This window comes from Corapipo altera, unplaced genomic scaffold (genome assembly GCF_003945725.1).
Source record: "Corapipo altera isolate COAL_440 unplaced genomic scaffold, ASM394572v1 202, whole genome shotgun sequence".
In the NCBI taxonomy this organism is placed as follows: domain Eukaryota; kingdom Metazoa; phylum Chordata; class Aves; order Passeriformes; family Pipridae; genus Corapipo; species Corapipo altera.
In genome coordinates, this window is record NW_020884980.1 from 638,467 (window position 1) to 653,097 (window position 14,631).

The 14,631-nt window shown below is 49.0% G+C and overlaps 1 protein-coding gene across 1 annotated transcript; it reads left to right on the forward strand.

The window, feature by feature from the left end:
* Positions 1 to 2,739: 2,739 nt before the first annotated feature.
* Positions 2,740 to 13,747, forward strand: LOC113957896 (tubulin alpha-8 chain). Its single transcript, XM_027665755.1, has 5 exons — positions 2,740 to 2,819; positions 7,316 to 7,538; positions 10,941 to 11,089; positions 12,431 to 13,111; positions 13,357 to 13,747. Exons 1-5 carry the CDS (start codon positions 2,817 to 2,819, stop codon positions 13,648 to 13,650), a joined length of 1,350 nt encoding a protein of 449 aa, XP_027521556.1. The 5' UTR covers positions 2,740 to 2,816; the 3' UTR covers positions 13,651 to 13,747.
* Positions 13,748 to 14,631: the final 884 nt, after the last annotated feature.

Here is a 14,631-nt window from a genome sequence, read left to right on the forward strand (position 1 = left end):
TTAAAAATAATGAGATTTAAAAGAAAAAAATCAATGTGGGCACTTATTTTCCATGCATTATACAGTTTAGGTTAAACTTTGCTCACAGGTTGAAGACTTCCTTAGTAATTCACAATAACAGAACCAAATGTATTGTTTTGAATGAACACATGAAATTCTCACAGGTGTCCTGGTGCCTAGAATGGGAGGCTTTGAGAAAGAAGAAAAAGACAACACTGAAATATTTGTAAGATAATAGCAACATGTGGAAGAATTAAATTCAGTTTGGCCTATTTCCTTTTTTAACCTACAGGAAGGGGACTCCCAAATCTGGGTTTGCAAAGATCCTCTCAGTCATGTGGTGCTGATTTTTTTTTTTCCAACTGAGAAAAGCACAACAGATGATAAAAAAGGGGGGGAAAAAGATCATCTAACTGCCCTATTTTTCTCAAATAAAAAAGAACAAAAGAAACTAAAATATGGTAACTGTTTTCCTCTTTCATCTTTCACTGGTACTTACTGTGATGGCTCATGGTCACTGCAGCTGCAATCCCTCCAATCTGGGCATGAACACCTACAGTGACAGGACAAGGGGGGGGATTGTTTTAAACTAAAAGAGAAGAGATTTATATTAGATATTGGGAAGAAATTCTTCCCTGTGAGGGTGCTGAAGCCCTGGCACAGGTTGCCCAGAGAAGCTGTGGCTGCCCCATCCCTGGAAGTGTCCAAGACCAGGTTGGACAGGGCTTGGAGCAACCTGGGATAGTGGGAGGTGTTCCTGCCCATGAGTGGGGGGTGCAATGAGATGAGCTTTAAGGTCCCTCCCAACCCAAACCATTCCATGGTTCATGCTTTTAGTTCTGGTTCAGACAACCAGGACTATCCTGGTCTTCTTTACAGAACTGCTCCACTAAGGAGATGGTCAGAGCTAAAGGCACTTTGCAGCCAAGGTCATGCCCCAGTGAAGTTAGGCCAAGCAATTAGTATAAAACAAATCAGGAAAAAAAATCCAGAAAGGTAAGTTCTGTCAGGTCTCAGAGCTGACTGGAGCACAGGGAGAGGTTAGCTGGAAAGAGGCTGGGGGTTATTAGAAGTTGAATATTGATTGAATCCTTCAAATATATACCAGCACTAAGCAAAGAGCTTGGGCTTGTTGAGGATTAGGTTACGTAAAAGCAGAGAAGACTTATCTTTCAAAAACCAGTTGCACAGCTGTACACTCTCCCCTGATGTCCACCACCCAGCTCATGGGGCAAAAGCAGATTTGTTTCACACTCACAGTGCTTGTCGAGAAGAAGGAACTGGAGCCTGCTTATTCCTTGACACAGGTGCTCATATGTGTGATCACTCCCAGCCACCCTCTGGCTTGGGGACAGTTAAACACAGACAGTGTAGTGCTCTCTTATATCCCACACATTTTTGTCACTCATTACACTTGGCATTGTTCTTTCGGAAGAACAATTGTATCAATATCATCTGGGGTTTTTTTCACCTTCCTCCACCTCTGTCCTTCTCTCTTGATCCTCTGATCTTTGCTTTCCAGCTCTTCTTTTCTTTCAAGGTACACCCACGCAGGTTTCACTCCACACCCTGGGCTGAAATGATCACAATGGGGTTGATAACAGCAGTAGAAGCATCCTCAGCAGGCATCAGTTCCCTGCCCTTGGGATCAGCCAGAGAGACGGGGTTCATCCCTTCCCACCACTAGTTCCAGCCAAGTACAGGCCCAGCCTGACACGATTTCATCACACTCACATCAAAAGTATCACCTTTGTCCAGGCTGCTCTCAGGAGTGGAGATCCACACATGAAGAGAAAAAATGATCTACTTTGTTATTATTTAAAATTGTTTCACATTCCTTTCAGGCCACAGAAGCTCGGCTCAGCAAGGGAAGAAGCAATTTCCTGGAAGGGATGCTGGTGCTGAGCCCCTGAAGGATGGACAGAACTCCAGGTACCAAAGATCAGACCCGCACACGCAACAGCTGCTTTCACCCAGGGAGTGGGTTTGGCAATCTCAGTAATATTTCTGTTAATATAACCATTAGGACATACCACAGAGGTTTTAGGCTTCCCACCTAAACACCCAAATTAAACTGGGGCATTTAAACGCCAAAGGTGATTTTAGTAGCATCTACATGGCTCTCCAGATCTGGCCCTTTGTCTTTGAGTCTTTTCCATTGTGTGACTCTTAATCCCAGCGGCACTTGCCACAGGCACTATTATGGAGCTGCCTCCAGGCTCCTTGTAGAGGGGTTTGCCCATATCTCGCTCTTTCACCCCCGGAGACAGCACTGCAGGACCGGGGGCCTCTGGGTGCCCACCCAGCAGGGTTGGGGCTCTCAGGGTGTCTCCAGGCAACTTCTGGGCGTAGGGACAGCAATCCCAGCCCGGGACAGCCATTCCAGCCCAGGGACAGCGATCCCAGCCCGGGGACAGCGATCCCAGCCCTAGGACAGTGATCCCACCTCAGGAACAGCGATCCTAGCCCTAGGAAGTGATCCCAGCCCTAGGACAGCCATTCCAGCCCGGGGACAGCGATCCCATCCTGGATCCGCGCGCGAGCCTGAGGAAGGCGGCTCCGGCCTTCGTTGGCGGGAAGACTAAACCCCGCCCCCTCCCCGCCCCTGGTTACGAATCCACCAATAGCTCTCGGGGAAAGGTGACAGACATCCCTGCCACCCAATGGCGCTCAGCTGAGCGCACGCCGCGCTAATGAGCGCAGTGCAGGCAGCCCATCGCCCCGCCCCGCCCTATATAAGGGTGAGCACGGGCAGGGCTCCCGCTGTCGCGGTGCTGCTCAGACACGTTGCGCGTCTGTCCCGGCGCTCCCGAGCCATGGTGAGCGCGGGGTGGGGGGCTCAGGGGGATCCCGTGCGCTGCGGGAAAGAGGGGTAGGGGGGCGGGACGCGCGGGTCCGCCCTGGTGGCAGGGCGAAATGGGCTGGCGGGGTTGCCCCCGGTGGGCTCCGAGCCGTGTCTCGCCCCAGAATGTCGTTCCCGTGTCGCTCCCGCCGTCTCGTCCCAAAATGGTGGCGACCCCGCCGAGAACATGGCGGCCCGCGGGACCCTCAGCCCCGGGCGCGGCCATCCCCCGTGGTCGCGGGTCCCTGCGGGAGCTGCCGGGGACCCGCTGGGTGTGACCACGGGGAAGCTCCGGGGAGACCCGCAGAGGCGCAGCAGAGGAGCTCCTCTGTTCCCCCGCCCCGGGTGCTCCCCAGGTGCCGCTCGCTGCCGGCGCCCGCTGCGGTGTGAGGCGTTGGGAGCGCCGGGAATGAGCTGATGTGGAGAATTCCTGGAGGACTGGCGGGCGTGAATGACCTGGCAGGTTGTGAGTCACCTTGAGGGGGGATCGGGAAGGTGCGACCAGACGTCCCACAGGACAAGGTTCAGGTGCTGAGCTGGGCAGCACAGCCGGAGTCGGGGATGGGCGTGTTGGCCTTCTACATCTCCCTGGAAAGAGACCGTCAGAAGGTTACATGAGCTTAAGAAAATGTAGCAAGACTGCTTCTGTAGGCTTGTGAATGCGTGGGAAATATGTATTGAACTGGAAATGGTTACAAGTTAGAGTACCGATGGGGTGTGTTGATGTCCTTGCCCTTGCACTTCCCTGGGGAGCTGTTTCTGGTCACGCTTTTTAAATAAAGTCAAACCAGGAGTCTGAATACAGCCCCTGGTCTCTGCCAAGGATACAGGTTCCCTGGAGTCCCATCCCAGGGAAACCAGGTTCCTCTGTATGATGTGCTGTTGAGCTTGGTCTGAGCTGGCACAGCCGTTCTCGGGAAATCTGGCTTTCCATCAACCTCACACAGGTTGAGCTGGACCTTAAATACTCTGCTGGGGAGTACAGGGGACCTACAGCCTGACCCAGTGGTGTGATGGAGGGAGCTGGGGGGCTTTAACCCAGCAATGAGTGCAGGGGGCTGGGTCTGCAGCTGCTGGAAGGGCAGTGACAGAGGACAGGACAGTGCCCTTCAGCTGGAGCCACATCCCATAGGGAAAGGAGGCAGAGACAGACACTGGGCTGGAGAAATTCTGCCTGAATTTTCACTGAAACTGTTTCTGTGCTTGCAAATAATGTATGTAAGTGTAGGGAGAGCATTACTTCAGCAAAAAAAAGGCATTCTGTGTTATGGCTTGAATGCAGCACTTCCCAGCACTGTCTGTAGTACACATTTAAACTGTACTAATTACAAAGCTCCCCTCAGTGATATGTGAAGGCCCTGAGCTGTAATGAGTGTGACAGCTCTCTTGCCTGTCATTGCAACTTGGAGATGATACTTTCAAGGCTTGGATTTTGTTCTGTTTTTTAGTATTCTTGATGCTGAAAAGGCCATGCAGAGCAAAATGGGCAGAGAGTATTTTAGTGTCTGACAAAGATTTGTGTTTAATTAAATAGATATGTACTACTTAGAAGTCCTTGGTAGAGTTGCAGGGAAGCAGTTGAAGGAACTCTTGAAGCAGGATGAACAGTAGCAGCAGGCCAGGCTTTGTGACTGACCTTGTCTAGACAAGTTTTGAAAACCTCCAAGGATGTAGCTCCCTTTCCACCTCTCCTGTGACCTGTTCCAGGGCCACACTGCTTGTGAGGCTTTACCTAACAAGAACCTAAACCTCACAGCAGCCTCTGAGCATCCAGCCTGGACCCACCTGCAGTGCAGAGGGAAGGCTTCTCCTGCTCTTCTCCTTTTATAGCCTGGCAAATGGTTTGCCTTACCATGGTTTGAGGATGAGAATGCCCTGTGGGACATCCAGGCTGGTTTTTGTGGTGATCCCCAGGATCTTTGCAGCAGGGCTGATTCTCAGTTGTTGCTGTTTGTACTGGTGCAGGGAGTCACTGCCCCATGTGCTGAACTTTAAACCTTGGCATGTTTACTTTGACAAAGTGCAATGTCCCATCTGTATCACCTGGTCTGTGCCTGTGTAGCCAAGTTGTACTTTCAGACATACATTTTCTTTGGAACACAAGTCATTGCTGTTGCTTTGTGTAGTCTTAATGTAGTGCTCGTTCCTGTGATGCTGGAAAGCTTGTGTGTAGTCTGACATGTACCTGGCTTGGGCATGCTAGTCATGGAATCATGGAATCCTCTGAGTTGGAAGGGACCCACAAGGGCCATTGAGTCCAACCCCTGACCCTGCACAGGACACCCCAATAATCCCACCCTGTCCCTGAGAGTGGTGTTCAAACACTCCTTGAGCTCTGTCAGCCTTGGTGCTGTGCCCACTGCTCTGGGGAGCCTGTTCAGTGCCCAACCACCCTCTGGGGGAAGAACCTTTTCCTAATATCCAACCTGACCCTCCCTGACACAGCTTCATGCCATTCCCTTGGGTCCTGTCCCTGGTCAGCAGAGAACCCTCTGCTTCCTCTTATGAGGAAGATATAGACCATGATAAAATCTCTTCTCCAGGCTAAACAAGCCAAGTGACCTCAGCTGCTCCTCATATCCTTCTCCTTTACACCCTTCACCATCTCCACCATCTCTGTGGTGTGGTGTAGTCCTTACACACCCTTTCAATGACCTTCCTCAGCTGCTTAGGAGCTCCACCAGCAAGACTTAGGCCACTGGTAGGACCTCAGTGAAATGAGGATCTGTGGTGGTCTATGTTCTCCTCCCCCTGTAGAAGAGGTTCAGGCTGTCCTGCTCTCCTGAAGGGATGATTCCTCATTCGTTGCCATGGCCTGGCCTCTCTGTGGCACTGCAGCTGGTTTTCTTGTCACCTGTTTTACACTGTGTAGGGGGGCTGTGTGTCCTCTGCCATCACAGCACCTTACCAGCCCAGTGCTTCAGCCTGGGAGGTGATGGCCTCAAAGAGGAGTAATGTGGCAGCAGCTCTGAGTAAGGCTGGTCACAGAGAGGATGTGGACTGGATATCTGAATATACAGCTTGGATGGATGGGAGCTTAAAAACAGCAGTTCAGCTGTACAGTGCTGTGGTTGAGAACAGGTGATTTCTTTTTGGTTTTGTTTTGCGAATACAGATTTTAATGTTGTGGGGTTCCCAATGAATTTGAAAGGACCATGCTCCTGCTTTTCTGCATTAGTTATAGATGTGGACTAGATCTCCCTGGAGCCTTCTCTTCTCCAGGTGAGCACCCCCAGCTTTCCCAGACTGACTCCAGCCCTCAGAGCATCTCCGTGGCCTCCTCTGGACTCTCTCCAGCAGCTCCACGTCCTTCTGATGTTGGCACCCCAGTGCTGGAGGCAGCTCTGCAGGGGGGTCTCACCTGAGGGGGCAGAGGGGCAGAATCCCACCCTCCCCTGCTGCCCCTGCTGTGGGATCAGCCCAGGGCACGGGGGGGGGGGGTTTCTGGGGTGTGGCTGGGGCGTGTCCAGCCTGTTATCCACCAGCACCCCCAAGTCCTTCCCCTCAGGGCTGCTCTCAGTCCATTTGCTGCCTGGCCTGTACTCCTGCTTATCCTGGAATTCCAGGGGACAAAACTTGCCCAATCATAGAGTCTGAACATAACTTTGGGTAACAGTCACATTGAACTGCCCTATATGCAGGCTCTTCTAGAACATGTTCAACTGTCACTCAAAAACAGAACTTGAATGTAAAATGCCCCAGATGGACCAGGAGTTTGGAGATGTTTCCAATGTGGTTTGTTTTTTACCATTCAAAGCCCTATGATGAACTATTGAAGAAGCTGGGATTATGCTCTGGACACCAAAGGGAACCTGGGGATCTGTACATGGGTAGGAATAGATCCTCTTGCTGCCATGGCTTCCATGAGGTAGTTTTGTGTGCTGTTAAGGAATCGAGCACTTTGTGTGCAGCACTGTGGTGTGAGACCTGATGGTCTTTATTAGTGGAGGGATACAAAGGGGTTTGTTAGGCAAAGACTTTCTTACAGAGTGGCAAAGCTTCCTAAAGGGATCAGGAGAATATTGTTCTGATTTTATGTACATTAAATGAGGTGACCCTGGATCTTGGGGAGAGTTTTGCTGCCTCTGGTGGCTGTGCTCCTGGGGATGGAGTCTGGGTTGTGCTGTTCTGGACACTTAGGCCAGTGACAGGTGCAGTCACCAGCTTTTTTACATATTCAGTGGCTGAAGGATTTGTAAGAGTCGATCAGACCCTTCCTGTCTGATTGAAGAACAACAAGGAGGAACGAGCTTGTAAAAATGATAATGTCCAAAAGGGTCTGTCTGGGTGGAGCTGTTGATGACTAAAGGGGGCTTTTGTGTTCTGTTGTGCTTTGTGCCAAACACCCCCCAACACCAAGACAATAAGGCCAATGTTTCAATGGCTTTGCAGGCTGGGAGTTCGGGGTGGGTGTGCAGGAGGTTTGCTAAACAAGGGCCGTGCTGTTTGTGCTGACTGATTTCTGTCCCGCAGCGCGAGTGCATCTCCATCCACGTGGGCCAGGCGGGCGTGCAGATCGGGAATGCCTGCTGGGAGCTGTACTGCCTGGAGCACGGCATCCAGCCCGATGGCACCATGCCCAGCGACAAGACCATCGGAGGGGGGGACGACTCCTTCAACACCTTCTTCAGCGAGACCGGGGCGGGGAAGCACGTCCCTCGAGCTGTGTTTGTGGACCTTGAACCTGCAGTCATAGGTAATTGTGTCCTACAGTCCCTTGCACATCTTTTGACTAAGGAACTGTGTCCAGCTCTGGGCCCCTCAGCTCAGGAAGGACATTGAGGGGCTGGAGCAGGTCCAGAGGAGAGCAACGAGGCTGGGGAAGGGACTGGAGCACAAGTGCTGTGAGGAGAGGCTGAGGGAGCTGGGGCTGTTCAGCCTGGAGAAGAGGAGGCTCAGGGGAGACCTCCTCACTCTCTACAACTCCCTGACAGGAGGGGGGAGCCAGGTGGGGGTTGGTCTCTTTTCCCAGGCAACTCTCAGCAAGACAAGAGGGCTGGGTCTGAAGCTGTGCCAGGGGAGGTTTAGGTTGGAGATTAGAAAGAATTTCTTTGCAGAGAGGGTGGTCAGCCATTGGAATGGGCTGCCCAGGGAAGTGGTGGATTCTCCGTCCCTGGAGGTTTTTAAGATGAGACTGGATGTGGCATCAGTGCCATGGGCTGGGAACCACAGCGGGGTTGGATCAAGGGTTGGACTTGATGATCTTGGAAGTCCCTTCCAACCCAGTTGATTTTATGATTCTGTGAATTAATTTCTCTAGCCCTGAAAAGATGCTTTGGGGCTGCAAAATTTTTACTTGCCTGCACCTTCCTAGTGATGGAAAAGGCTTGGCTTTATGTCCATTGCAATGCAAATGTGCACTATGAGCTCTCAAGAATTTCAGTATTATCTTCTGCCAGGCTGTGGAGTTAAAAGGGTCTTGTGAACACGCTGCATACTTCTGCTCTGCAAGGAGCAGTTATATAACCCCTTGGAACAGTATGGCATAATGTGTGCTGCAGAACCTCTTTAAAAGATGCAAAAGTCTCGTTAAGCAGATTTCTTATTGTACATGGTGCTTTCCCAAAGCAATCTTCTGCTCTGTGTACCTTTAGTAGAGCTTGCAGAAACGGGTCTTCATCACTAGCCTAAATTCAGGGACTTCTGAGTATGCACTTCAACTTCCTATTACCTTATCTTTGAATAACAATCCGCTCCTGAAAATCAGTTGTATTCCAAACTCTGGCCCCACTGGCTCTTGGTGTTCAGGTGTCATCCCACACATCAGCCACTGACAGTCTCCCATCCTCGGGCAGTAGCTGCACTGCCAGCTCAGCGTGAGCTTCCAGTTCACAAGACCCTTATTCCTTGGGTCACAAATCCTGGTTTTGCTCTTGCCAGTGTGTGCTGGAACTAATTCTGCTGGAGCTGGTTTATGGCTGCCTTGCCTAGAGTAATGACTCGAGGCTCTCATAGCAGGGATCTGTGTTGTCTGTGCTTGTGCAGTTGCTGTGTTTATCATTCTGCAGTACAGAGTTGGGGGAAATGTGTGGATGTGCTCAGGCTGTTCCTGTGTACTCCAACTGTGGATCTCCTGTAGCTTCTGTTCAGTGTAACACACTGTGGCTAACACAGCACAAGGAACCTGTGAGGGGAGCAGAGGGCTGTGGGGCTGGTCAAAGGTGGGAGTGCTGGGCTGGTAACTTTGAAATGAGCCCAAGCACCCTCGGCCATACACTAATATTTCCCAGGAGCTTCCCTTGTGGCTGTTGTCTCCTCTGCTGCTGGCCAGGTGGTGGCTCTGAGCAACCAGGAACAGCTGAGTCATGAGGTGAGGGAGGGCAGGTAGCAAAGCTCTCACTTGGCCTTGGGGGAAGGGGAGCTGGTGAGTCTTGGGACAAATTAAAGGTTGTGAGTGTTCAGTGCTTGTTAATGATGCAGGTGTAGTATGGGGAGAGGGACAAGAGGCTGTCTTAAAGCTTGGTAATACTCAAGGTTACATCATGTGCCTTTCTGGGGGGTAGCTGCCCTTCCTTATTCCTGCCTGGCTAATGTGAAAATTACTGCTGCAGTTTCCTGGGCAGGGCTGGGATGAGACTCCCCATTCATGCAGCAAGTCCCTCTGCACTGAGTTTATGAAAACCCATCTCCTGTGCATGCAGCAGCTCTGCAGCTGCCACATGTGTGCACAAGGGATTTCTGTCCTTCCAGAGCAGTGCTGCTCTTGGAGAAAGCAGCAGGATGCTGGACATGTGCACCATCAAACTTTCCACCACAAAATAGGGCAGTGACACCTGGGAATTCAACACAAGTGTCCTGAAAAGTCTAACCCAGCTAGACTTAAAAAGATGAAGCACAGCATGTCTGGTTTAGCTGTTCCCTCAACTCTAAATTCTTTGTTCCAGCACACTTTCATAGTCCAGTGACTGATCCTCTGAACTCTACTAGTTTTGTTACTTCCCCAGGACCATCCTGACTCATGCTGCACCTATCAGCTACCTCTTTCTTTATTTCTATATTTTCCCTTATTACCCATATTTATCCTTTATAATTTGGAGTGGTAATGCAGGAAGTCGTGGACACATGAGTATTTGGGATGGTAAACTTCTCCAAATTGTTCATTTTGATGCAGTCTTAGAAATACTTTAGAATATTGGGTTGCAGACTGCAGTGGGAGCTGCTCAGCCTAAACTGGTTTGAATAGTATTTTTGCATCTTGAATTTTACTTATCTTTGTCTTGCTAGCTCTTTTTCAGATTAATGAATATAGGCAAACGGGCAACTTCAGCTGTAGTTCATAAAGCTCTCTGCTGTCCACCTGATTTCCTGATTTTAATTAAAGGATGCAATACTGCATTAGCACACGACTCAAGAATGGCTTGAGCTAAACCAGAGACAAAGCTCTGCTGAGTATCTTTGTGCCTCTTAGGACAGAGTTTAGCCTGCTAGATATAAGTGTGTATTTCTGGGACTAGTGGAGATTGTAACTCTGAATCAGTCTCCAAATGTGGAACTGCTGGGGGATGCTGTGTGTGCATCTGCACTGTTTCTGTAACACAGCTGTGTGTGCTGGAGCTACAGCTCAGGGTTTGGGTGATTGCAGAACTCTCCAAGAGCATCTCCTGTTTCTTTTGAACCCTTCTCTACCTCTGGCAGAAAGTACAGTCAAGGGAAAGGAGAAGACAAGCAAGCAGTGTTGGCTCTGCCTGCCCAGAGCTGCAGAAGCAACAAGGCAGCATCATGAAGAGCTTGGGAAGTGAGGGGGAAAAGCAGGATTTCAGCTGCTGAGCTGCAAAATGGGCCTTGAGTTGTCTTAAACTGGAAGAATGATTCTGCTGCCACAGTCCAGTTTTAAATTGCTCTGGCAGGCCAATTTTAAACTCAGGTGTAAAATGGAACAGTTTCTTAAGGAGTAACTTTTCTTAGTGATTCAACATTCAGGCTGTAGAAAGTATTGTCACCTACTGATTGGTAGATATCAGGTTGCTTTTTATCTCTAAGGGTTTAGGTACCTTATTCTGGACACCCTTAGAAGTCTGAAAAACCTGGTGGACATAGAAAACTAATTTTAAATAGTATTTATATATTATGCAATAATAATTATCTTGTCTCTCCCCAGATGAAGTCAGGAATGGGACATACAGGCAGCTCTTTCATCCTGAACAACTGATATCTGGTAAAGAAGATGCTGCAAATAACTATGCTCGGGGTCATTACACAGTTGGGAAAGAGATAATCGATCTAGTTCTAGAGCGTATCAGGAAACTGGTAAGATTCTTCTTTACTGAAAGCTCTTAAACATCTTTTTTGCCCTGTTTTACAGGATTTGGAAATTAGGTTATTCAGTACATAGTTATTCAATACACAAGCTGTGCTTTATATTTTTTGTGGTAGGAGAATCTGTGGACTCAGTCTACATCTGGTTTTATTCTTAGCCAGCTGAGAGTGGCTGGATTATTTCTGTCAGATACAGCTTTCAAGTGGCCTAAAATGCTGATGAGGCACCTAAAACTTCATATGTAGTTTCTTTTTCAACCTCAGAAAGCCAGGACAAAAATTATGATTCGCATAGTTCCTGCTGGAAAAGGGTTGGTCTCTAAATGTGGCTCTTTCAAGGAAGTTTAAAGAGGAGTGTTTCCTTCCATGGTTTAGACTGTTTCCATTTCCTGCTGTTATGATTTCTGGGTTAATTTTATGGTAATAACAGTAGAAAAGAAACAAATCTCAGTAAGTGGGGATGTTTCAGGCTCCCCAGTACTTTGACCATGTGGCAGACTTAGGCAGATGGCAGCTTAGGAGGTCTGAGTTCCCTTTTTAGGGCTGCTAAGCATGTACATTACCCAATCTGTGTCACAAAGGTGGGAATTCTCATTGCACAAAACAACCCAGGTATACCTCTGGTGCTGTGATATGGAATGCTAAGGGTGTCTTTGTGAAAGTTCACCTTTTGCAGATCACAACTGGAATTATTCTCAGCACTTGGCTGCCACAGTCTCTAATTAAGGCAAAGATAAGTTTGCAGCAGGCTGTACTTTGACCTGAAAAACATGGTTGTAATTTCTTTTTACAAGCTGTTGGGAGTCCCTGTCAGTCCTGGGAATTGAGCTGAGCATCGTGTGGCACCTCTTTGTGAGGACAGAGCTGTCTCATTTTGTCATCTGCCAAGCCTGAACTGGCTCTGTAATACACTGTGACAGCTCACTCCCCTGAAGAGATACATGCTTGGCACTTGTGCAGGTTTAGAACCAGGAGCTCTGGGATGGGGATTGCTCCACTTCTGTGCAGGTAGGGAATGTCAAATCAGTGTAAGGGATAGATGGTGTGTAGGTCTTTCAACATTCTTGCTCTTCTTGGTTATTGTTAATGGCCTTGGCTGAGAATTGGGAGTAAGGGGGATTTTGAGGTAGCAATTTGAAGAGGTTTAAGACAGCCAAGAATACAGTGTTTATCATGGGTTACTTTCTTAATTATTGGTGGATAAATCAAATTCAGTACTTCTGAAGCTTGAACAGTTGGTATGTGTTAGAATTCAGAGCTGTCTTTCTTGAGCTTGATTTGGGATGCTTAATGTCCACACGACAACTCGAACACCTGTATTTTCTCTTTCAGTCAGATCAGTGCACTGGCTTGCAGGGTTTCCTGATCTTCCACAGCTTTGGGGGAGGCACTGGATCTGGTTTCACCTCTCTGCTGATGGAGCGGCTCTCGGTTGACTATGGGAAAAAATCCAAACTGGAATTCGCCATCTACCCTGCACCTCAGGTCTCGACAGCTGTCGTGGAGCCCTACAACTCCATCCTGACCACCCACACCACGCTGGAACACTCCGACTGTGCCTTCATGGTTGACAATGAGGCCATTTATGACATTTGCCGTAGGAACCTGGACATTGAACGCCCAACCTACACCAATCTCAATCGCCTCATTGGTCAGATAGTGTCGTCCATCACTGCTTCCCTCAGGTTTGATGGTGCCTTAAATGTGGATCTTACTGAGTTTCAGACTAACTTGGTGCCTTACCCTCGGATCCACTTCCCGCTGGTGACGTACTCACCGATTATTTCAGCAGAGAAGGCCTATCACGAGCAGCTCTCTGTGTCAGAGATCACCAACGCCTGCTTTGAGCCCTCCAACCAGATGGTGAAGTGTGACCCCCGGCACGGCAAGTACATGGCCTGTTGCATGTTGTACCGCGGGGACGTCGTTCCCAAGGACGTCAACGCCGCCATCGCCGCCATCAAAACCAAGCGCACCATCCAGTTCGTGGACTGGTGTCCTACTGGTTTCAAGGCAAGTCTCAGTCCTGTCATGGCTTTTCAGGCTTCTCATTCACTGTCCCGGGCCTGTGGAGTGTATTTGCTCATTGAGCTGTTCTGTAGGTAGCTGGGTTGTGTTTTAGGAAATGGAGGTTTGGGCTCTCATACAGAGCAGCTTTGTGAGTGACGCATTTTATTCAACTCTTGTTGTCTGACTTTGATTATAGTCTCTGTCAAACACCAGAAAGAAACTCATGGTCTCTTCTGCATCTCCTGTAGGTTGGCATCAATTACCAGCCCCCTACAGTGGTTCCTGGGGGAGACCTGGCCAAAGTCCAGCGGGCAGTCTGCATGCTGAGCAACACCACGGCCATTGCCGAGGCCTGGGCTCGCCTGGACCACAAGTTTGACCTGATGTATGCCAAGCGTGCCTTTGTCCACTGGTATGTTGGAGAAGGGATGGAGGAGGGGGAGTTCTCAGAGGCCCGGGAAGATTTGGCTGCTCTTGAGAAAGATTATGAAGAAGTGGGCACAGACTCGATGGATGGAGAAGATGCAGGTGAAGAGTATTAAATCCAACAGTGAATTGCAAGTCTTTGCCATTTTACTGCCTCTTTAGTAGCAATGTAAATCATGTCAACTGATTGGAATAAACTTCTTTAATCAAGAACTTTGGTAGTGTCCAAGCACTGTGTATACTCATTAACTGTATGCAGTCAACAGTCCAGGAGATGGAATTTCTTTTTAAGGAAGGTAGCTGAATAAAATAACCATGCTGTAGTTCAATGAGTTCTTGTCCTTAAGACATTGCTATTTGAAGATATTAGTGTCTTATCCTCCAGAATGAGACTAAAATGAGCTGGAGCTTTTGCTGCAAGATGGGTTAGATCAGTTAGTTCTGAGACTCCAAAGCTGGTGTCACAAGAGGCAACAGGTACTAACCTTGTGTTACCTGTAAAAAATGCAACACCTTCAAAACCAAAGGCTATTTGGCTTAGTTTTCTTCTATTTTTAGATTTAATGGGGGCCAGTAACTTAGAGATGCAGTAACCTGGATGGGGAGGAGATGCCCAGGAAAGATGTGCCATAGCATGGGGAACCTGGAAGGGAAAGATGCCCAGGAAGGGTGTGTCACAGCACGAGGAAAGTCCCACCTCAGCCAGAACCTGTGTGGTGGTTGCCCTTGCTGTGTCCTCCCACAGAAGGAACTGGAATCCCTGTCTGCAGCTCTTAGGAATCAACTTTTGCCTGAAGCAAAATCTCAGGGTTAGCTGGCCAGGGTTAAACACTAGTTTTCCCTCAATCTAATTGTTTTGTTGAAGTAATTAGTCCATGGATTCAGATATGAACATTGCCATCCTTCTGTGTAAGCTGATGGAACAGGAGGGGATTTGGCTAATCAGGTTTATCTTCAGATGTGGACAGCTTCTGTCTGAAACCTCCTGCATGGACTGAGTGGGGGCCTGGGCACACAGGGAACCACAAACCAAAGAACTTCACTGCTGCAGAGTTGGATCACTGAGGAATCTCCCCCAAAGGTGGAATAGTCAAATG